The sequence below is a fragment of the Coregonus clupeaformis genome, chromosome 21 (genome assembly GCF_020615455.1).
Source record: "Coregonus clupeaformis isolate EN_2021a chromosome 21, ASM2061545v1, whole genome shotgun sequence".
NCBI classification, from domain to species: domain Eukaryota; kingdom Metazoa; phylum Chordata; class Actinopteri; order Salmoniformes; family Salmonidae; genus Coregonus; species Coregonus clupeaformis.
The window spans coordinates 5,870,996-5,895,877 of NC_059212.1; the positions used below are offsets into that span (position 1 = coordinate 5,870,996).

Here is a 24,882-nt window from a genome sequence, read left to right on the forward strand (position 1 = left end):
GGGCCCCCGTGTAGACGGTCAGTGTGGTGGATGTGTTGTTGCCTACCCTCACCTCTTGGGGGTGGCACGTCAAGAAGACCAGGATCCAGTTTCAAAGGGAGGTGTTCAGTCCCAGGGTCCTTAGCTTAGTGATGAGCTTGGATGGCACTATGGTGTTGAACACTGAGCTGTAGTCAATGAACAGCATTCTCACTCACGTAGGTGTTCCTTTTGTCCAGATGGGAAAGGGCAGTGAGGAGTACAATACAGATTGCGTCATCTGTGGATCTGTTGGGGCGGTATGCGAATTGGAGTGGGTCCAGGATGTCTGGGATGATGGTGTTGATGTGAGCCATGACCAGCCTTTCAAAGCATTTCATGGCTACAGATGTGAGTGCTACGGGACGATAGTCATTTAGACAGGTTACCTTGGCGTTCCTGGGCACATGGACTATGGTCGTCTGGAACAGCTTTTGCTCTCATGCATGGTTCAGTGTTGCAAGCCTCGACGCGAGCATAGAAGGTATTTAGCTCGTCTGGTAGGCTTGCGTCACTGGACAGTTCGCGGCTGGGTTTCCCTTTGTAATCCGTGATAGTTTCCAAGCCCTGCCACATTCGACGAGCGTCAGAGCCAGTGTAGTAGGATTCGATCTTGGGCCTGTATTGACGCTTTGCCTGTTTGATAGTTTGTCTGAGGGCATAGAGGGCTTTCTTATAAGAGTCCGGATTAGTGTCCTGCTCCTTGAAAGCGGCAGCTCTAGCCTTTAGCTCAGTGCGGATGTTGCCTGAAAACCATGGCTTCTGGTTGGGATATGTACGTACAGTCACTGTGGGGACGACGTCATCGATGCACTTATTAATGAAGCAAGTGACTGATGTGGTAAACTCCTCAATGCCATCGGATGAATCCCGGAACATATTCCAGTCTGTGCTAGCGAAACAGTCCTGTAGCTTAGCATCCACTTCATCAGACCACTTCTGATTCCTGCTTACAAGCAAAAACTCACAGGAAGTACCAGGGACGCACTCAATACAGGAGGATAGCCTTTTTGAAATGTATTATTTTTTATAACCTTTTACCCCTTTTTCGTGTCATGGCCGGCTGCGACACAGCCCGGGATCGAACCCGGGCCTTAGGCCGCTACGCCACTCGGGAGGCAGGATAGAGTTATGGTCAGATTTGCCAAATGGATGGCGAGGGAGAGCTTTGTATGCTCTGTGTGTGGAGTAAAGGTGATCTAGTTTTTGTGTCTCTAGTTGCACAGGTGTCATGCCGTTAGAATTGAGGTAAAACAGTTTTCAGTTTTCCTGCATTAAAGTCACTGGCCACTAGGAGCGCCGCCTATGGGTGAGCATTTTCTTGTTTGCTTATGGCCCTATACAGCTCGTTGTGTGGTCTTAGTGCCAGCATCGGTTTGTGGTGGTAAATAGACAGCCATGAAAAATATATATCAAAACTCTCTTGGTAAATAGTACCTACAGCTTCTCATGAGGCATTCTAACAGGCGAGCAGAACCTCGAGACTTCCTTAATATTCGAGATCACGCACCAGTTGTTGTTGACAGAGACACACCACCTCCCCTGAGCTTCCCGACGCCACCGTTCTGTCTTGCCGATGTATAGAAAAAACAGCTAAATGTATATTTCCCGTCCTTGTTCAGCCATGACTCAGAGAAACATAGGAAATTACAGTTCAGATTACGTTGATAATATAGTCTCGAACGGAGCTCATCCAGTTTATTATCCAGTGATTGCACATTCACCAATAGAACGGAGGATAGAGGCAATTTATCCACTCACCACGGCTTCAGTTTACTCAGTTAAACATGGTGCAGTGTTAATGTTTCATAGGCCTGCCTGACTCATATGATTCTACACACACGTTACCAGAGTAACAAATGACATCACCACAGACACCAAGGCCACCTCACCTCTTACAACATCCACACCTGCTTGGGTTTACACTATTCAAGTAGTCTAGATAGGGTTGCAAAGGGTGGGTATATTACTGGAAACGTTCAAAGTAAACTTTTTTTGGGAGGAATTTACAACAAGATGGCGCCAACCGATACGGTCGCCCTATTTCTAGCTCCTTTGATTTGAATTTTGTAACGTGGCCTTTTGGGTGTACTTCAGATTATCACGTGTCTAATTTTCCACTAGATAGCAAAGCCACAAAGTCAAAATTGGATTTATCGTAAAAATGCATTAACTAAAATTAGCTTTTTGGTCTGAATTTAAGGTTAGCAGTGTGGTTAAGGTCAGGTTTAGAATCAGATTTTAAGAAGATCAATAGTAGAAATAGGCAGGCTTTATGACTGTGGTAACTAGTGACGACCCTCTGTGTGGCCTTATCACATTTAAACTATATCAAATAATCAAATAAGATGATTAAAAAAATAAAAAATTTGAATGACAAAGCTGTAAAACATTATCTTAAACATAAACCATCAACTTAGTGAATACCATGTATATTATTTTGTTACACATTTGTTTTACTATGTCAATATGACTTTGTTGTAACAGTTTTGACGCCAAACTGGTTGGGGTTGTGAAAAAAGTAAATAGTTGGAAGAGTTACAGTTAAATTGAAAATAATGAAATATGGTCTATCCTCTAGAAACTTTAGAGAATATGGACACAGATATAAACAAAGAATACTATATATGAATATATTTGTAAAAGTTATTAAAAGTATAAATTACCGGACACCGTCCTTCATGAACTCAGTGGTGATGCGCATCATGTAGGTGGCTGTCCTCGTCGTCCTTGTAGCTGATGGTGTGGACCCACGGGATGTCCATCATGTTGCTGAGCATCCACTGGAGGAAGCGCTCCTGGGACGCGTGGCGACCCGAGGAGAAGTCATTATCAAAGCCATAGAGCTAGATACAGATATATCTTTGACATGGTCTTCTCTACTGTATTCATCTCTATGATCAAACAAATATCGTACAATTTGTTCCAATATCCACACTAGCGTACTACTTACAAATGCATTCTAAGTGGTATGTTAGTAGCCAAAGATGAACCGGTGGTAGTATATACTGTAGCACTGGTATTAGGTACCTCACTCACTAGCTTTGTGGCTGCTTCGAGCTGCTGTTTTTAGAAAAGGTTTTAGCCTACTTACGATGATGATATGTGGTCGTCTCCCCTACCTTAGTTTAATGCACTTACAAGTCGTGTCTGCCAAATTATTAACATGCAAAAAGCCTTTTTGTGACAGGCTACATACACACTCTGGTTTGTCATTGTCAGACCGCGCTTCTTAACACCCACCCACTTAACCCGGAAACACCGTTCAACTGACGACCGATGTCACCCTGCAGGCGCCCGGCCCGCCACAAGGGGTCGCTAGATCGCGATAAGCCAAGTAAATTAATTCTGAAACTCAAGCATTACAGAACACCAGAGGGTTTTTATCTTTGCCTGTACTCTGTGAAAAAGTATATGGAAACAACCACCATGAACAAAATTGTCGTCTTAACATTTATTGTAAAAAGGCTCTGCATTCAGGGGGCACAATATATAAACAAAACATTTTAAACCCATTTTAAAACAACAGCCGTGGGGATTGAATCACAGAACCTAATTGACAATTACACAGTGTGTATAGATATAAAAATATTGACAATGTTACAGCATTTCATTTCCTGTTTTAAAACGTAATCATCCAAACAGGGTGTATAAGTACAAACCATAGCTAAATGTTTTGCAACAAAAACTAGCGTTTCTTATTAGACAAACTCAGATATGTCCCTCCCCTTTTCAGCCTGCTTGGAGTAAAGAGACCCATAAATCTGCAGCTCAGTCATCATCCATAAAATAATAGTCCTCTTCTTCCCCACTTTCCACTGAATGGTCCTCCTTGTCAGGGAACATTTCCCACACCACAAAAGAAGAATCATTCTCTGCTGAAACACAAGTAAACATATTATTGAGTGAATAAGGTTTCCAAATTCTCAAGTTCTGCAAGTGTAAAATACATCAATACAAATCTTCATTCAAAAAAAAGAACACTGACCGGTGTTGCATCTCTTCAAAACACGTTTGGCTGATGGCGTTGGCGTGTACTAGATGGAAAATGCAGAAAAACATTTAATAACATTCTGTACATACCAGCGGAGGCTGCTGAGGGGAGGACGGCTCATAATAATGGCTGGAACGGAGCGAATTGAATGGCCTCAAACGCACGGAAACCATGGAAACCATGTGTTTGATACCATTCCGCTCCAGCCATGACCACGAGCCCATCCTCCCTAATTAAGGTACCACCAACCCCCTGTGGTATATACATCCTGTTTAACAATAATAATTATATTGGCATATTCATATGACAAAACAATAAAACAGTGAACGACTTTAAAAAGATCTCCCCTCCCGACTATCACATTTTCCCCAGAGCACTGCACTAGACAGTTGTTCCTGGCATCCTTTACATTTTTAGTCATTTAGCAGACGCTCTTATCCAGAGCGACTTACAGTTAGTGAGTGCATACATTATACTTTTTTTTCATACTGGCCCCCCCCCGTGGGAATCGAACCCACAACCCTGGCGTTGCAAACGCCATGCTCTACCAATTGAGCTACATCCTTGAGACGAGTTCATTTTCACAATGGCCCCAGACACACTGTATATATGACTGAGCCCTCCTTTTGTCGATAAGCTCCTCCTACCTTTGAAGCGGCCCCCAATTTATGCAGCTTCGCTTGGCCTTTCTTCATTCTTTTTTGAAGTTGGTAGATATACTTGTCATCGTTGTCTCTGAAAATGTTTATGAAAAGTTTCTGATTTTACAATGGTGTGAGAAAACCCAACATATTTACCGGTAGTACCACCTGTCTTGTAATAACAGTCTACTATGAGTGACTGATTTAAAAAACAAACAAATATGTCAATGAGTACGTTTACAAGCACACTAATAATTTAATATTAAACTGATTATAGCATTAGGCCAAGTATGGCATCAGTCATGTAAACATCTTACTCTGCTTACCTTACTCTGCTTACCTTACTCGGCGTAAGGTCATAATCGAAGTAAGCATATGCAGATTAAAACACCTGGTTTTCTGAGCAACCTTTCCAACTATTAGGACATGACCTTTCCAACTATTAGGACATGACCTTTCCAACTATTAGGACATGACCTTTCCAACTATTAGGACATGACCTTTCCAACTATTAGGACATGACCTTTCCAACTATTAGGACATGACCTTTCCAACTATTAGGACATGACCTTTCCAACTATTAGGACATGACCTTTCCAACTATTAGGACATAAACAGCTTAATCGCCGTTCCAGCAGTGTATTTGATCTGTATATGTGCTAGCACCGGTACCTTCCTAATATGGAGTTACACCTTCCTAATATGGAGTTACACCTTCCTAATATGGAGTTACACCTTCCTAATATGGAGTTACACCTTCCTAATATGGAGTTACACCTTCCTAATATGGAGTTACACCTTCCTAATATGGAGTTACACCTTCCTAATATGGAGTTACACCTTCCTAATATGGAGTTACACCTTCCTAATATGGAGTTACACCTTCCTAATATGGAGTTGCGCATGTAAACGTTTAAACCAACTATTATATTAATCTGACTATCCACAATAATCATATTGTTGTGCATGTAACCGTGCTCAATGAACATAACAGCGCACATTACAAATGAAATGCAGTATTCAAATCGCTCATTACTATAAGCAGTGATTGGGTTAACCTTTCCTTTCAGAATATATGCCATTTTAGCAGATGCTTTTATCCAAAGCAACTTAGTCATGCATGCATCTTACGTACGGGTGGTCCCGGGAATCGAACCCACTGTCCTGGCATTGCAAGCGCCACGCTCTACCAACTGAGCTATAGAGCACCACCATGTCAGTGGGATAGTTGCATTTACCTGTTCACCGAGCCCATCATGCCGGGGGTGATGTGGAGACACTGAGGTGTTTTCACCGATGGGAAGCGTGATGAGCTGGGGGTTTGTGGGTCTTGCTCAGAGCGCATGAACACATCCTCTTTCCCTTTGGGAGACACTGTGGGCAACTGATTCACAAGAGAGCACATTCAGTTCGGGGCACCCCATTCAGTTCGGGCACCCCATTCAGTTCGGGGCACCCCATTCAGTTCGGGGCACCCCATTCAGTTCGGGGCACCCCATTCAGTTCGGGGCACCCCATTCAGTTCGGGGCACCCCATTCAGTTCGGGGCACCCCATTCAGTTCGGGGCACCCCATTCAGTTCGGGGCACCCCATTCAGTTCGGGGCACCCCATTCAGTTCGGGGCACCCCATTCAGTTCGGGGCACCCCATTCAGTTCGGGCACCCCATTCAGTTCGGGGCACCCCATTCAGTTCGGGGCACCCCATTCAGTTCGGGCACCCCATTCAGTTCGGGCACCCCATTCAGTTCGGGCACCCCATTCAGTTCGGGCACCATTCAGTTCGGGGCACCCCATTCAGTTCACGGGGCACCCCATTCAGTTCGGGCACCCCATTCAGTTCGGGCACCCCATTCAGTTCGGGCACCCCATTCAGTTCGGGGCACCCCATTCAGTTCGGGGCACCCCATTCAGTTCGGGGCACCCCATTCAGTTCGGGCACCCCATTTCTGATTGCTACAAGATTGTTGTTAAGCGGTCAGCCGTCTTGAAATATCAATTTGGTACCCAAGCTTTTAGACATGGGAGAGAAGCAATCTATCAGCTGTTGTTAAATATACATTTTGCACATGAGCAACATGACAATCTATCTCTATATGTTTAACGACACAGCTGTCGGAATAATACAAAACTGCAGTGTGCGGAGACTTCTTTGAATTTTGCCGAATGTATTCTTTGACCTCCAGCACCACATAATATACATACATATATGCAATATTTTCCTAAAGAAACTCAAACCCGGCAACATTGCTGAGTGGTTGAAACGGCGCAGCCCGGGGGGGAAACGCACCTTGACCCGCTTGTTCTGCATGGGCGAGCTGTTGAAGATGTCATCGTGGTCATCCTTGGGCATGTGTTCCAGGAGGTTCCGCACCTGCTGCTTCCGCTTCAGTGTGCCCTTTTTCGCGGTTATCCGAGGCGGTTCCACCACTACAGTTCAAATATAATATATTACATTGTCACAGCGGGGACAGGGAAGCAACACAAACATAGGCACAGACGCATGCATACAAATATACGCATTATACACACACACACACACACACACACACACACACACACACACCGTACACACGGATTTTGTGTTGTAGATATGTGGTAGTGGAGTATGGGCCTGAGGGCACACACTTAATGGGTTGTGATTTCTGTAATGAATGTATTGTAATGTTATAACTGCCTTAATTATGCTGGACCACAGGAAGAGTAGCTGATGGGGATCCATAATAAATACAAATACATACATTCTCTGTAATTCTTATTGAATGTACAGATTGTATAGATGTGACCCCCCCCCCCAAAAAAAAGAAAGTTCACCATTTAAAAATACATGTGTAAATCAGTGAGAGCCCAACGTGTTCTGTCATCGAGTTCTATTAAAAGACCAAAGATGCGGTACCACAATGGTAACAGCCACGAACACTTGGATGGGAGACCTACACTAAGACATCAAGATCCCTCTACAGATTTATTATGGATAGAAATGCTAGACAAGGTAACTTACATGGATCCCTCTTGTGCAGAACTTCTCTTTTCTTGGTGGCCTTGGTAGGCGGCAGGGAGGTGGGGGCCTGGCCGTTGTACCGCTTCTGACACTCCTCAGCTGAACGGCTGCCCACCACCATGGCAACGTTCACCCAGAAGTCATTTGTGTGTTTGGGAAGTGACGTCACAGCCCTGAAAGCCAAACGTACGCACAAGAAGTTGACATACACTCGTGTTTCTGTATAAACACGGCAATTTGCACACATTTAAACGTGCTAGCTAATTTGAAACTTTTCTTCAACATTGTGCATTATAAAAAAGGAGGCTATTGTTTAACCAGAGTTGAGTAAACCGAGTGATGCATGTGACGCACGCAATGCATTGGATAACATACTTTCTCATCTACTTCAAATATTATGGTTATTTGGCTGCTCACTGCCATTTGCTTGTACAAAATGCCAATATGTAGACAATTGTAGCAAACTTACTCATGTAGTCTCAACAGTTCTGTCTCTGTCCACTGATCTCCATTTCCTTCCTTTTCTCTCTGCTGAACCCTGAGGAATTTGCTACCCTTTCCCCTCAGTGTCTGCGGGCCGGCCCTTTTACTCAATTCACTCTTCCTGTCGTCCTGGGAAGTCGACGAATCACTCGATGCTGCCTTGGAATCTTCCGGAACCCTTCCACGTGTCCTCTTACCCCGTGGCTTTATGGGTCCCGATTTGAATGCCTTGGGCTTTTTCTTCTGTGTGAAGTCGTCATCGGACTGGGACTCTCCGGCAGTACCGCGACCACCGTCCTGAACGTTCCTACTCCTACCCACGGAGGCTGAAACGGTCTTTGTGGGCGCAGGTTTCCCTGTGTCTTTCCTTTCCATCACGATGTCATCCCAGAGTTTCGCTGGGAGCTTCTTCTGAGGACTGACCCTATTCTTTGACATATCAAGCACTCTCGGAGGGCCTACTTTTTTTGAACCCTTGACTCGTTTCCCTGGTAACAGCTCTGAGGATGTATTGGTGTTGTCCGAGTTGTCATCGGCGCTCTGTTTGATGGCGCCCTGGCGAGAGTGACGTGGACGGGTTGGGAATTGTGGGGCAGGGTCTGCGTACGCGGCCGGCGCTGCTGCACCCTGAAACCTTGGGCTGGTCTTCCTGGGCCGTCCCCGGTGCTTGGGAGAGAGGATCACATCAGACTTGGACCTCTGAGATGCTGGGCTCACCCTCTTGGGTCTTCCTCTGCCCCTGTGAGAGGGGTTCTCTGGCTTAGACCACTGAGAGTTTGGACTGGCTTTCTTGGGTCTTCCTAGGCCCCTGTGAGAGGAGTTCTCCAAAGACATGGACCTGTGAGGCTCTGGGCTGGCCTTCTTGGGCCTTTCGGGGCCCCTGGAAAGGGCGTCGTCTTCAGCCTTACACCGCCAAGACTCAGGGGCCGTGTGAGGGGGGTTCTCCTCTGGCTTCGACCTCAGAGGCCTGTGATAAGCCTTCACCTTTCTCAGTGGCACAGTCTCCTCGTCACTGGTGTCACCTCGCAGCCGCTCTGTAGAACATCACACTGTCAAATACAATGTAGTCCCCATCTTTGTTGCAGCTGGAATATGAGGATAAATGCACTCCCAAGCGTATGTATAGAAAAACAACATACCTTCCGCTGGAGGTAAGAACACCTTGGCCGGTTTTGGTGGTCCGTCTAACAATACTCTGGCCACAGGCGTACTGACTTGCTGAGAAAGTAGGGAAATAGCATATAAATTAATTATTTTACCAGGTAAGTTGACTGAGAACACATTCTCATTTACAGCAACGACCTGGGGAATAGTTACAGGGGAGAGGAGGGGGGATGAATGAGCCAATTGGAAGCTGGGGATGATTAGGAGGCCATGATGGTATGAGGGCCATATTGGTTATTTAGCCAGGACACCTGGGTTAACACCCCTACTCTTACGTTAAGTGCCAGGACACCCGTTTAACGTCCCATCCGAAAGACGGCACCCTACACAGGGCAATGTCCCCAATCACTGCCCTGGGGCATTGGGATATTATTATTTTTTAGACCAGAGGAAAGAGTGCCTCCTACTGGCCCTCATCCAGGGACCGACCAGGACCAACCCTGCTTAGCTTCAGAGGCAAGGCAGCAGTGGGATGCAGGGTGGTCTGCTGCTGGTATCACTCTACAACATTGTGTCCCAAACCTCTGATTTCGCCCAGCCGTTCCACTTGTTGGATGTATTCCACAACTAGAACACCTGATTCAACTAACGAAGGGCTTGGTGATTAGTGGATTCAGGTGTGTTAGAACAGCAATACATGAAATAAGTGGAATGGCTGGGGATACAGTGCTCTACAATAGAAAACTAAACGAAGCAGAGGACCATGGAGCAGCAGCTTACAGAGTAAAGTATAGACGACTGGTCATAACCCCCATGAATGGTGACGTTCATGTCGCAATCCAAGATGACTCTGGCCCCTTTCCAGTACTCCAGAGGGGTTTTGAGAAGCCGGCCACTCCGGGAAACCTTAGCACTGCTCACCGCACTGGTGGCACTGCAAGGAGCAGCTGTAGGACAAGGTAGATTAAACATAAACAGGATGATTATCGCTACCTTTACAGAGAAATACCAACCAATCAAATCTTTGATAAAACAAGAGACATGAGTACTACCAGTATAAATACAGTGAGCATTTGTGATGCCAACTTTTGGACTCACGTCTCTTAGTGGCGTTTGGCATTTGGGATGTGGAAGACTGCTTCTTCGTGGGGAGGTGTTTTTGGTTCTGGGGTGTTGCCAGGTCCTTACTCCCCTTTTTAGAATGTTCAGCTTCTGAACTGCATTTGTCATTAAAAACAATTGAAGACAAAGCAGAAACACTGGATGTTAACACAACAGATATGACTACAACACTTAGTTAAAGCCGAGTAGCCGAACAGAGAGGAGTTTTTTTTAAAGTTTTTTTTGAAAATGGAGAACAAGCTATGAAGGAAAAATAGGAGTTTTCAAATCAAATTGTATTTGTCACATGCACCGAATACAACTGCTGTAGACCTTACCATGAAATGCTTACTTACGAGCCCTTAACCAACAATGTAGAGTTTTTAAAAAAGTTCAAAACATTTGCTAAATAAAACTAATGGAAAAACAGTAACACAGTAAAATAACAATAACGAGGCTATATACAGGTTGTACCGGTACCGAGTCAATGTGCGGGGGTACAGGTTAGTCGAGGTAATATGTACACTGCTCAAAAAAATAAAGGGAACACTTAAACAACACATCCTAGATCTGAATGAATGAAATAATCTTATTAAATACTTTTTTCTTTACATAGTTGAATGTGCTGACGACAAAATCACACAAAAATTATCAATGGAAATCAAATGTATCAACCCATGGAGGTCTGGATTTGGAGTCACCCTCAAAATTAAAGTGGAAAATTAAAGTGGCTGATCCAACTTTGATTTAATGTCCTTAAAACAAGTCAAAATGAGGCTCAGTAGTGTGTGTGGCCTCCACGTGCCTGTATGACCTCCCTACAACGCCTGGGCATGCTCCTGATGAGGTGGCGGATGGTCTCCTGAGGGATCTCCTCCCAGACCTGGACTAAAGCATCCGCCAACTCCTGGACAGTCTGTGGTGCAACGTGGCGTTGGTGGATGGAGCGAGACATGATGTCCCAGATGTGCTCAATTGGATTCAGGTCTGGGGAACGGGCGGGCCAGTCCATAGCATCAATGCCTTCCTCTTGCAGGAACTGCTGACACACTCCAGCCACATAAGGTCTAGCATTGTCTTGCATTAGGAGGAACCCAGGGCCAACCGCACCAGCATATGGTCTCACAAGGGGTCTGAGGATCTCATCTCGGTACCTAATGGCAGTCAGGCTACCTCTGGCGACCACATGGAGGGCTGTGCGGCCCCCCAAAGAAATGCCACCCCACACCATGACTGACCCACCGCCAAACCGGTCATGCTGGAGGATGTTGCAGGCAGCAGAACGTTCTCCACGGTGTCTCCAGACTCTGTCACGTCTGTCACGTGCTCAGTGTGAACCTGCTTTCATCTGTGAAGAGCACAGGGCGCCAGTGGCGAATTTGCCAATCTTGGTGTTCTCTGGCAAATGCCAAACGTCCTGCACGGTGTTGGGCTGTAAGCACAACCCCCACCTGTGGACGTCAGGCCCTCATAGAGTCTGTTTCTGACCGTTTGAGCAGACATGCACATTTGTGGCCTGCTGGAGGTCATTTTGCAGGGCTCTGGCAGTGCTCCTCCTGCTCCTCCTTGCACAAAGGCGGAGGTAGCAGTCCTGCTGCTGGGTTGTTGCTCTCCTACGGCCTCCTCCACGTCTCCTGATGTACTGGCCTGTCTCCTGGTAGCGCCTCCATGCTCTGGACATTACGCTGACAGACACAGCAAACCTTCTTGCCACAGCTCGCATTGATGTGCCATCCTGGATGAGCTGCACTACCTGAGCCACTTGTGTGGGTTGTAGACTCCGTCTCATGCTACCACTAGAGTGAAAGCACCAAAAGTGACCAAAACATCAGCCAGGAAGCATAGGAACTGAGAAGTGGTCTGTGGTCACCACCTGCAAAACCAGTCCTTTATTGGGGGGTGTCTTGCTAATTGCCTATAATTTCCACCTGTTGTCTATTCCATTTGCACAACAGCATGTGAAATGTATTGTCAATCAGTGTTGCTTCCTAAGTGGACAGTTTGATTTCACAGAAGTGTGATTGACTTGGAGTTACATTGTGTTGTTTAAGTGTTCCCTTTATTTTTTTGAGCAGTGTATATGTAGGTCGGGGTAAAGTGACTATGCATTGATAATAAACAAAAAGTAGCAGCAGTGTATGTGAAGAGTGTGAAGGAATGTGAATGTGTGTGTATCTGTTTTGTGTGGGTGTCCACGTGTGTGTGTTGGAGTATCAGTGTAGTATGTGTGAGTGTGTGGTTAGAGTCTAGTGAGTGTACACTGAGACGGTGAAAGAGAGTCAGTGCGAAAAATTATAATACAATAATGGGGTCAATGCAAATAGTCCGGGTAGCAAATTTGATTAAGTGTTCAGCAGTCTTATGGCTTGTTCAGGAGCCTTTTGGTCCCAGACTTGGCGCTCCGGTACCAGAGAGAACAGTCTATGACTTTTGTGGCTGGAGTCGGACAATTTTTAGGGCCTACCTCTGACACCGCCTGGTATAGAGGTCCTGGATGGCATGAAGCTCTGTCCCAGTAATGTACTGGGCCATACGCACTACCCTCTGTAGTGCCTTGCGGTCGAATGCCAAGCAGTTGCCATACCAAGCGGTGATGCAACCAGTCAGGATGTTCTCGATGGTGCAGCTGTATAACTTTTTGAGGATCTGAGGACCCATGCCAAACATTTTCAGCCATGCCCTCTTCATGACTGTTGGTGTGTTTGGACCATGATAGGGCCTTAGTGATGTGGACACCAAGGAACTCGAAGCTGCTCAGCTGCTTTGTCTTGCTAATATTGAGGGAGAGGTTGTTGTCCACACTGCCAGGTCTCATTGTCGTCGGTGATCAGGCTTACCACCGTTGTGTCGTCTGCTAACTTGATGGTGTTGGATTCGTGCGTGGCCATGCAGTCGTGGGTGAACAGGGAGTACAGGAGGGGATTAAGCATGCACCTGAGGGGCCCCCGTGTTGAGGGTCAGTGTGGCAGATGTGTTGTTACCTACCCTCACCAGCTGGGGGTGGCCCGTCAGGAAGTACAAGATCCAGTTGCTGACGGAGATGTTCAGTCCCAGGGTCCTTAGCTTAGTAATGAGCTTTGAGGGCACTATGCTGTTGAACGCTGAGCTGTAGTCAATGAATAGCATTCTCACGTAGCTGTTCCTTTTGTCCAGGTGGGAAAGGGCAGTGTGGAGTGCGATAGAGATTGCGTCATCTGTGGATCTTTTGGTGCGGTATCCGAATTTGAGTGGGTCCAGGGAGTCTGGGATGATGGTGTTGAGGTGAGCCATGACCAGCCTTTCAAAGCATTTCATGGCTACAGATGTGAGTGCTACGGGGCGGTAGTCATTTAGACAGGTTATCTTGGCGTTTCTGGGCACAGGGACTATGGTGGTCTGCTTGAAACATGTAGGTATTACAGACTCAGTCAGGGACAGGTTGAAAATGTCAGTGAAGACACTTGCCAGCTGGTAGCGCATGCTCTGAGTACGCGTCCTGGTAATCCATCTGGTCCTGGGGCCTTCTGAATGTTAACTGGTTTAAAGGTCTTACTACATGCTCGGAGTACGCGTCCTGGTAATCCATCTGGTCCTGGGGCCTTCTGAATGTTAACTGGTTTAAAGGTCTTACTACATGCTCTGAGTACGCATCCTGGAAATCCATCTGGTCCTGGGGCTTTGTGAATGTTGACCTGTTTAAAGGTCCTACTCACAGTTTTGGTGCAGGTACAGTTGACTAGCGCAAAAATAATAGTGGATACTGTTGAAAATAACATCCTATGTAACTTATCGACCCCCCATCACTAGCCATTTGTATCAAGCATCTCAGATTAGGAGTGTTGATCTAGGATCAGTTTGGTCTGTTCGGTCACATGGGGACCCGATCCTAGATCAGCGCTCCTAATCGGCCCTGACCACAGAGACACAACTTACCCATTCGGCTCTGACAAAAAGCGCTCAAGGTATTCCTTCCAATTCTTTGGGAAGCCAAAGAGAAACTTCTTCAACAGCCATGTTGGGAGTTCTGGACGAGGAGAAAGGCACAAAAACAAGAATAAATAATTTATAAATGAAACCTTGTTTAAAGTATCTCTTTCTCAAACAGGCAATACAGAGATGGTAACAAAATAATTGTTATCCCCCAGAAAATACAATAAACATTACAACTAATATTATGGTTGAACTCAAATGTACTGGTTGATAAAATACCTGTATTTATGGAAAATGTGTTTGAAAGGGGAGTTTTGTTTTTTAAATTAAATTGTAAATTGGAATGGTAGAGTTGTCTTACATGGAGCTATCGGATATGTATGGGAAGGTCTGCTCAATACAAGATTTCAACCAATTGATTACAGCATTACCCCAAAAATGGAGGAGGCAGGTGGCAGTGGGAGGAGGTAGGGAACTGGTCTGTCTGCCCAATATAAAGGATCAAAACTGGCAGAGGAACACAAATAACATAAATAGGAAAGTATAGCAGTTTCATTTGAGGACCAGGATGTTGACAGCTGTGCCATACACAGAGATTTTTGATGTACCGATTCCATGGCACAGGGTGTAGTGACTTCAGAAAGTATTCATACCCCTCGACTGTTTCGAGATCTTGTTGTGTTACAGCCTGAATTTAAAACGGCACTGGCCTACACACAATACTACTGTAGAGTTTTATAAAATAAATTTGTAAAAAACAGCAAGGGGTGGCGGTACTTGGATCATTATTTTTTTAATGCTAGTGCCCTACATTTTTTTTGCAATATTTTGAGAATAAAGAGGCATTCTTTTTTCGAGAATAAACTAACGTATGGGCAAAACAAACAAATGGCTATCGATGTAATGATCGAATAAACTCATTCAAAACGGGCGTCACTGTGCACTCACGCTTATCAATCTAATAACTTGCACGTACACCACCAGGTTTCCCCCTGGCAATTTCAGACTAGGCATGCACTCCTCTAACGGCCATGGTGTGGTATGATCACAAACAAAAAAAACTTTATTGGCACTGAACGCAAAGAGCTTGGGTTGAGTCCCTGTCAGTCTGCCCTCCGAATTCGATTACAAGTTCTGCTGCGTAGCCTAGATGAACACCTTGCAAAAAAATCTGTGCGTAATGGAAATTATCTTTTGGATCCTGGCTATGCGTGTGTATGTATCACATGTCAAACTGCTCTCCAAATTAGCTGCAACAACGCTATTTTCAGCACACTATAAACCAAATAGCGGCCCACTAGATTGAGTACCTTAAACCTGTAGGCTAATCTTACGTTACACAGTGGTCAAGTGAAAGTACCTCTCCAACCGCTGCGGGAGGAATGAACAATGAAAGCAAGGGTTTTACACAAGTGTCTGTGGGAGAAGGCAACTCAAGGACCACTCCCTGCAGGCGCAAACCAGCTAATCTGAGGCGCTGTTTGAATATATTCATGGTTGGTCTAAATACAGGTCTATTAGATAAATGATGATAGGCTATAAAGAAATAATCACTGATCTGACATGACTTTTATTTCACCTTTATTTAACCAGGTAAGCCAGTTGAGAACAAGTTCTCATTTACAACTGCGACCTGGCCAAGATAAAGCAAAGCAGTGCGGTAAAAAAACAACAACAACACAGAGTTACGTATGGAATAAACAAAAATGTACAGTCAATAACACAATAGAAAATCTATATACAGTGTGTGCAAAATGTTGTAAGTTATGGAGGTAAGGCAATAAATAGGCCATAGTGCCAAATAATTACAATTTAGTATTAACACTGGAGTGATAGATGTGCAGAAGATGATGTGCAAATAGAGATACTGGGGTGCAAATGAGCAAAATAAATAATGTAAATAACAATATGGGGATGAGGTAGTTGGGTGGGCTAATTACAGATGGGCTGTGTACAGGTGCAGTGATCGGTAAGGTGCTCTGACAACTGATGCTTAAAGTTAGTGAGGGAGATAAGTGTCTCCAGCTTCAGAGATTTTTGCAGTTCGTTCCAGTCATTGGCAGCAGAGAACTGGAAGGAATGGCGGCCAAAGGAGGTGTTGGCTTTGGGGATGACCAGTGAGATATACCTGCTGGAGCGCATACTACGGGTGGGTGTTGCTATGGTGACCAATTATCTAAGATAAGGCGGGGATTTGCCTAGAAGTGATTTATAGATGACCTGGAGCCAGTGTGTTTGGCAACGAATATGTAGTGAGGGCCAGCCAACGAGAGCGTACAGGTCACAATGGTGGGTAGTATATGGGGCTTTGGTGACAAAACGGATGGCACTGTGATAGACTACATCCAATTTGCTGAGTAGAGTGTTGGAGGCTATTTTGTAAATTACATCGCCGAAGTCAAGGATCGGTAGGATAGTCAGTTTTACGAGGGCATGTTTAGCAGCATGAGTGAAGGAGGCTTTGTTGCGAAATAGGAAGCCGATTCTAGATTTAACTTTGGATTGGAGATGCTTAATGTGAGTCTGGAAGGAGAGTTTACAGTCTAACCAGACACCTAGGTATTTGTAGTTGTTCACATATTCTAAGTCAGACCCACCGAGAGTAGTGATTCTAGTCGGGCAGGCTGGTGCAAGCAGCGTTCGATTGAAGAGCATGCATTTAGTTTTACTAGTGTTTAAGAGCAGTTGGAGGCCACGGAAGGAGTGTTGTATGGCATTGAAGCTCGTTTGGAGGTTTGTTAACACAGTGTCCAATGAAGGGCCAGATGTATACAAAATGGTGTCGTCTCGTTAGAGGTGGATCTGAGAGTCACCAGCAGCAAGAGCGACATCATTGATATAGACAGAGAATAGAGTCTGCCCGAGAATTGAACCCTGTGGCACCCCCATAGAGACTGCCAGAGGTCCAGACAACAGGCCCTCCAATTTGACACATTGAACTCTATCTGAGAAGTAGTTGGTGAACCAGGCGAGGCAGTCATTTGAGAAACCAAGGCTATTTAGTCTGCCAATAAGAATGCGGTGATTGACAGAGTCAAAAGCCTTGGCCAGGTCGATGAAGACGGCTGCACAGTACTGTCTTTTATTGATCGCGGTTATTATATCGTTTAGGACCTTGAGCGTGGCTGAGGTGCACCCATGACCAGCTCGGAAACCAGATTGCATAGCGGAGAAGGTACGGTGGGATTCGAAATGGTTGGTGATCTGTTTGTTAACTTGGCTTTCAAATACCTTTTAAAGGCAGGATGGATATAGGTCTGTAACAGTTTGAATCTAGGAGGGGATGACCGCGGCAGCTTTCCAATCTCTGGGGATCTCAGACGATACGAAAGAGAGGTTGAACAGGCTAGTAATAGAGGTTGCGACAATTTCGGCGGCTAATTTTAGAAAGAAAGGGTCCAGATTGTCTAGCCCATCTGATTTGTAGGGGTCCAGATTTAGCAGCTCTTTCAGGACATCAGCTATCTGAATTTGGGTGAAGGAGAAGCAGGGGGGGCATGGGCAAGTTGCAGCAGAGGGTGCAGAGCTGGTGGCCGGGGTAGGGGTAGCCAGGTGGAAAGCATGACCAGCCATAGCAAAATGCTTATTGAAATTCTCGATTATCGTAGATTTATCGGTGGTGACAGTGTTACCTTGCCTCAGTGCAGTGGGTAGCTGGGAGGAGGTGCTCTTATTCTCCATGGACTTTACAGTGTCCCAAAACTTTTTGGAGTTAGTGCTACAGGATGCAAATTTCTGTTTGAAAAAGCTAACAATCTATCGGTGATGTCTTCAAGGATGGGAGGAATGAAGGAGGTTTTCCCAAAACAGGGGCATCGTCTCCGTTACAGGCTATTTGTCTCGGCTATACCGCTAATTTAGGCTCCCACTGGTTCACCTTATAGAGGATAGTGGCTAGACTGGTTGGCTGTTAGGTTAAAATAATGGAATGTAAAATTACTGTCTCAAATCAAATGTTATTTGCCACACGCGCCGAATACAACAGGTGTAGACCTTACAGTGAAACACTTACTTACAAGCCCTTAACCAACAATGAAGTAATAGCAATAGTTTTCAGACGGGGCTTTATCCAAACCCCTGCCCTGTGGCTATGCAAGGTCCATGACAAGGGTTTGGGGGCAGTCCTTGAGCCCCACAGGGACGTGCAATCCTTCTCCACACAATCCGTGACCTACATTCACAAGACAATAAAACACAGGCTTATGAGGCTACTTCATTGGAAGTAGGCCTCATTAACATCGACGGGGCTGTAGTGGAGCGGGTCGAGAGTTTCAAGTTCCTTGGTGTCCACATCACCAAAGTATCATGGTCCAAACACACCAAGACAGTCGTGAAGAGGGCACGACAACACCTTTTCCCCCTTAGGAGACTGAAAAGATTTGGCATGGGTCCCCAGATCCTCAAAAAGTTCTACAGCTGCACCAGAGAGCATCCTGACCGGTTCCATCACCGCCTGGTATGGAAACTGCTCGGCATCCGACCGTAAGGCGCTACAGAGGGTAGTGCGTACAGCCCAGTACATCACTGGGGCCAAGCTTCCTGCCATCCAGGACCTCTATACCAGGCGGTGTCAGAGGAAGGCCCAAAAAATTGTCAAAGACTCCAGCCACCCTAGTCATAGACTGTTCTCTCTGCTACCGCACGGCAAGCGGTACCGGAGCGCCAAGTCTAGGTCAAAAAAGCTCCTTAACAGCTATAAGAACAATTAATTAAATGGCCACCCAGACTATTTACATTGACCCCCCCCGTTTATTTTTACACTGCTGCTACTCGCTGTTTATTATCTATGCATAGTCACTTTACCCCTACCTACATGTACAAATTACCTCGACTAACCTGTACCCCCGCACATTGACTCAGTACCGGTACCCCCTGTATATAGCCTCGTTATTGTTATGTCATTTTACTGTGTTACTTTTTATTTTATACTTTAGTTTATTTAGTAAATATTTTGGCAACACATTTCTTGACTTTGAGGGCTTGTAAGTAAGCATTTCACGGTAAGTAAGCATTTCACACCTGTTGTATTCGGCGTATGTGACAATCAAAATGTGATTTCATTTTGATACACACAACTCCATGTCTCTTTGCAGTCTGACAACGTGCCATGAACGTTAGAATGGTATTGCTTTGGGGATACAGTGTGTGTATGTGAGACGCCTGTTTGAACGAGTGTATTAGACCCCCCCCACCCACAACACCCACCTGTCTCTACCTCATCCGAGTGGTTCCTCCTTCTGAAAATAATCTGTGCCACAACATCTTCCAGGTCCTAATAGGCCTACTTATAATAATATGGTTATTTTGTGCTAAAAGAGAAAGTAGGTCCTTGTTACTAAAGCCAATTCTAAAGTATAGTTTCACCAGGTCATCTAACTGCAGTCATTTCAATGGTGGCACGCACAGCAACAGGGAGCCAGTGAGACATGAAAATAAATAATAATATGCCATTTAGCAGATGCTTTTATCCAAAGCGACTTACATTTATGCGTGCATACATTATTTTTTTTGTGTATGGGTGGTCCTGGGGATCGAACCCACTACCTTGGCGTTACAAGCGCCGTGCTCTACCATGAGACATGAGGTTAACCAAATCCCCTACTTTAATCTTGAAATATAACTGCAACTTTATTCTTAAAATGTTGATCTATGGCAAGACTTGAAAATGGCTGTCTAGCAATGGTCAACAACCAACTTGCCACAGCTTGAAGAATTTGAAAAAATGAACAGAGACTTACCCAAAAAGCTGAAATCGCTGCCAAAGATGATTCTAACATGTATTGACTCAGGGGTGTGAATCCTTATGTAAATGAGGTATTTATGTATTTCACTTTCAATAAATTTGCTAAAAATTCTAAAAACATGTTTTCACTTTGTCATTATGGGGTATTGTGTGTAGATGGGTGAGAGAGAAAAAAATCTATCAATTTTGAATTAAGACTAACACCACCATTTAGAAAAAGTCAAGGGGTATGAATACTTTCTGAAGGCACTGTATGAGCGGATATATAAAATGACGCAAGATTTCACACTTTCTGCTTTTCAGCTCAAATACAACCATTGCAGCTCTTGTTGTGAGGATACATAATCAATAGACCATTTGTTTTGGTATTTCCCACAGGTTGCCTGCTTCTGGTCTCAGGTTCAGGAATGGCAGAAAAGCATAACATTAATCTAAAATGAACCCTAGAAATAGCATTGTTGGGAGATTTGGAGAGACCTGGTCAGTAAATAGATAAAATATTAATACTATTAAGTATTTATCTTCAATTCGTAAATCGGTGGATTCTATTTGATTAGATAAGATTCAAATTGTATGTTAAACATCACAGCATAGTTGAAAGATATGAGGCGTAGAAATCCTAAGAGGGTGGCCAGCAGAAATAGGTGGGATGACCTGAGGGAAACCAAGGGTTGGAATTTGGAACCGGAGATGAGTGGGAGTGAGGGGTAAAACGACATTATGACACTCGCTGCCACACACGTACATAGTGCCACACATGCAGACACACAGTTAGCCTTGCTGTTTTACATTTGATTGATCTTTGATGGCTTTTGTTTTCCATTGTTATGTTGTTGTTCCTGTCTCTTTATTCTCTCATTTGTTGGCAAGTTTGTTTGGATTGGGCGGGGATGGTGGTTCGGAGGAGGGGTCTTGGATAGTTGAGCGGCTTCACTGCTTGTGGATTGTATAGTAGAAAATAGCTTCATAATGAGCTGTATTATGGCTGTGCATGATTAACACAGGACGATACAGTGAGCTCCAAAAGTATTGGGACAGTGACACATTTTGTTGTTGTTTTGGCTCTGTGCTCCAGCACTTTGGATTTGAAATGATACAATTACTATTTTATCTTACCTTTAATTTAACTAGGCAAGTCAGTTAAGATCAAATTCTTATTTACAATGACGGCCTACACCGGCCAAACCCGGACGACGCTGGGCCAATTGTGCGCCGCCCTGACTATGAAGTTAAAGTGCAGACTGTCAGCTTTAATTTGAGGGTAATTTTCATCCATATCGTGTGAACCGTTTAGAAATTACAGCACTTTTTGTACATAGTCTACCTGTTTTAGAGGACCAAATGTATTGGGACAAATTCACTTATGTGCATTAAAGTAGTCAAAAGTTTAGTATTTGGTCCCATATTCCTAGCACACAATGATTACGTCAAGCTTGTGACTCTACACACTTGTTGGATGCATTTGCTGTTTGTTTTGGTTGTGTTTCAGATTATTTTGTGCCCAATTGAAATGAATGGTAAATAATGTATTGTGTCATTTTAGAGTCACTTTCATTGTATACTGAACAAAAATATAAACCCAACATGTAAAGTGTTGCTCCCATGTTTCATGAGCTGAAATGAAAGATTCCAGAAATGTTCCATACGCACAAAAAGCTCATTTATATCAAATTTTGCCATTCAATGTTAATTTCGCTACCATAAGCCACCTCCAACGTCGTTTTAGAAAATGTGGCAGTACGTCCGATCGGTCTCACAACCACAGACCATGTGTAACCACGCCAGCCCAGGACCTCCAGACCCCGCTTCTTCAACTGCGGGATCGTCTGAGACCAGCCACCCGATGAAACTGAGGAGTATTTCTGTCTGTAATAAAGCCCTGTAATAAAACTAATTCTGAGTGGGTGGGCCTATGCCTTCCCAGGCCCACCCATGGCTGCGCCCCTGTCCAGTCATGCGAAATCCATAGATTAGGGCCTAATTTATTTCAAAAACACAACCAAAACAAACAGCAAATGCAACCAACAAGTGTGTAGAGTCACAAGCTTGATGTAAACATTGTGTGCTAGGAATATGGGACCAAATACTAAACTTTTGACTACTTTAATGCACATAAGTGAATTTGTCCCAATACTTTTGGTCCCCTAAAACTGGGCGACTATGTAAAAAAATTGCTATAATTTCTAAACGGTTCACCCTATATGGATGAAAATAGCCCTCAAACTAAAGCTGAATCTGCACTTTAACCTCAGTCATTATCTCATTTCAAATCCAAAGTGCTGGAGTACAGAGCCACAACAAAATGTGTCACTGCCCCAATATTTTTGGAGCTCACTGTATATTCCAAAATGGCTGATTATTTCTGACTTACGAGTTCCGCTGAAATCCGGGGTCATCTTTCCCACCAGGATGTAAATGCTGCCAGAAGCGGTCTTCAGGACGTTGGTTGAGATTCGCTCTGCGATGAGGTTGCTGTGCCAGGGCATCTTGTTGTCCCTTGGTGGAAAGCATAGAGGCAGTCTAAGTAAATGAATCAATGTTTGCTTTTACAAAAATAATGGCGTGTTAGTGAACCTGTGGTACCACTTCATATGATTCCGAGAAACAATCAAATTCTACTTACGCACGGACACCATCCACATACAACCTGCCTCTCCTACTCTTCAGGAGCCAGTGTCTAAGGTGAATCCCTGTAGCCTACCAAGCAATAGACATTAATAGTTATATTAGGTAGATATCTATGGATATGCACGTCCTGATAGAAAAATGAAGTGCCATACAAGAGAACATTACTTCCAAGCAAAAATACAAAGCTAACAGCAACAAACTCAGAGGAAACAGCACCAGTCATCAGCCTATAAATCCAAAGGAAGCAGCGTCATCAAGACCATCTACTTACATTGGATCCAGTGGACTCTGCTAGGTGCTTGGCTTGGAATACAGCCTCCCGCTTCTTGGGGATGGAGATCTTCGGTGAGACCTGCAGGAGGGGGTCGTGCACCAGGTCTGGGAGGGGCTTGGGGGGAGGCTTATCACGGTAGAACCCACACTGGCTGAGGCCGGCATCTGGACTCGACGGAACGCTGGTCTCTGATAGGCCAGTGGGCACTGAGGTTACACTACAGGTCACGTTCACACTGGCGTCCTCTTCGGTGCCCCCGGCGGCATGTGCCGGGGTCGACATGCTGCGCACACGGGCACTTCCTGTAAAGAGAAAGCGGTTATGAAAGATTGCTTTGTTTGTTGAGTCGACATCACATGTTGATAACAGTTGACTTATGGTGTTTGGGTAATTAGGACCAGAATAATGGAAGAACAGTCCCTACTCTACATTTCTAGCCCTCACCTCCTTTCATGGGATCCTGTGGGCTGCTCACTTGATAACCGTCTTGTTGGTCCCGCTTTCGCCTTCCCTCTTTCAGAAGAGAAAACCTATTTGCTAGAGAATCCAGGCATGGCAGTCTATCCAAAACAACTTGTGACCCTGTGCAGAAAACAGAAACAAATCATTTTGCTTCTCAAAGTCTTAAATTAAAAGTATTTCTGACAACCGAGCAACCTTGATTGACAATAATTGAGGATAAGAGAAACAACTCAACTTACTGTAAACTGATTCATCATGTACAATGTTGGGTGCCCCATTGCAATCTTCCGTTGACTTCGACCTATGCTTTGACCTTCTGTTGGTTGTCTGGGAGGCACTTTCGAAGTCTTTGAGGGGTGCTGGTTGTTGGATGTCATTTGAGCTGAGCAGAGTGTGCGGGTATGACAAAGCTTTCCTTTGGGACTTTGTTGAGAAAGCATCCAGAGCTGGGCCTTTATTTTGTGTATTTCTGTTGGTTTGCTTGAACGCACTACTACCTAGGTCTTTCAAGGGTGATGGTCGTTGAAGGTCTTGTGTGTGGACCATAAAGTGTGAATATGTCAAACCCTTGTTTGGCGATTGAACTGGTGAAAGGGTCATAGCCTCTGCCTCGTAAGTGAATTCAAGGTCCTCGTTTTCCTTTTGTTCATAGTTCACCCAAGGCTGATGTCGTTTTCTTGGCGAGTTCATTACTCCACCATGTTCTTCTTGGACTCGCTTTTCTCTGACCTGTTTTTCTCTCACGGGTTTAGGTGTTTTGGTCCTCTCGTTCTCAACCGGTATTCTCTCTGCCTGAACTCTAGATTTCATCCTCGCAAATACCTTGGCTGGGCTTTCAACGAGTTCCCTGGTTATCGGCTCGCTTGTCCTCAAAGCCTTCAATGCAGGGAAAAAAGTTCGGTCTCCACCAACTGGGTCTTCTTCATAAAAATAAGTTGCTTCTCTGTTGTATCTTGACGGAGTAAACATGTTTTTCACGATTTTGGACGACACGTAGAGAAATCTTAACTGGAGCCACTGAAATAAACTAGCAAGCGACATGCAACCACGATCTGATCATTTCAAAATGGTCCATTGTTTGCTGGTTTCTATGAGGGGAACAGAATACAATTATTTATTTGCTGGAATCTGGTTTTACTAGGCTAGCTGGCTGCTATAGCTTACATCGTACTAGCGTTGAATTACGCGGTACTAAAAACTGAAAGCCAACGACTGGATAACCAGCTAACATTAGCCAGCTTGCTGCTACAATGACATAACGTTATGTCGTTTCAAAGGTAAATTATTTGGTTGGCGCTTATTCCTGATTTACTCAATATATGTATTCTATATGACATACTATTTGTGAATTCATGCATTAATTATAAACTGTAAAATAGCAAACAATTAGCGACCTAGCGTTACTCACCGCAGAGATCCGTAATTTGAATTTCCCTCGAATGTCGTGTGATTGGACGGCATTTTCAAATGCGTCACTTCCGCCAAGAACTTCCGTTCACCGAGATGGCCTAGATCATGCGGTAAA

General features: G+C 44.7%; 1 protein-coding gene across 2 annotated transcripts; it reads right to left on the reverse strand.

The window, feature by feature from the left end:
• Window positions 1-3,460: 3,460 nt before the first annotated feature.
• On the reverse strand, window positions 3,461-24,853 carry LOC121539030. 2 transcript variants are annotated; one of them, XM_045206172.1, is made up of 17 exons: window positions 24,766-24,853; window positions 23,597-24,445; window positions 23,340-23,477; window positions 22,893-23,197; window positions 22,617-22,690; window positions 22,365-22,489; window positions 14,254-14,344; window positions 10,339-10,457; window positions 10,021-10,187; window positions 9,276-9,354; window positions 8,123-9,170; window positions 7,654-7,826; window positions 6,943-7,082; window positions 5,892-6,037; window positions 4,660-4,747; window positions 4,007-4,055; window positions 3,461-3,893 (listed from the first exon to the last, which is right to left on the reverse strand). In XM_045206172.1, exons 2-17 carry the CDS (start codon window positions 24,396-24,398, stop codon window positions 3,790-3,792), a joined length of 3,648 nt encoding a protein of 1,215 aa, XP_045062107.1. In that variant the 5' UTR covers window positions 24,399-24,445; window positions 24,766-24,853; the 3' UTR covers window positions 3,461-3,789. The 2 variants fall into 2 exon arrangements, with proteins under 2 accessions (XP_045062107.1, XP_041703150.2); XM_041847216.2 differs by having other exon boundaries at window positions 3,461-3,896.
• Window positions 24,854-24,882: the final 29 nt, after the last annotated feature.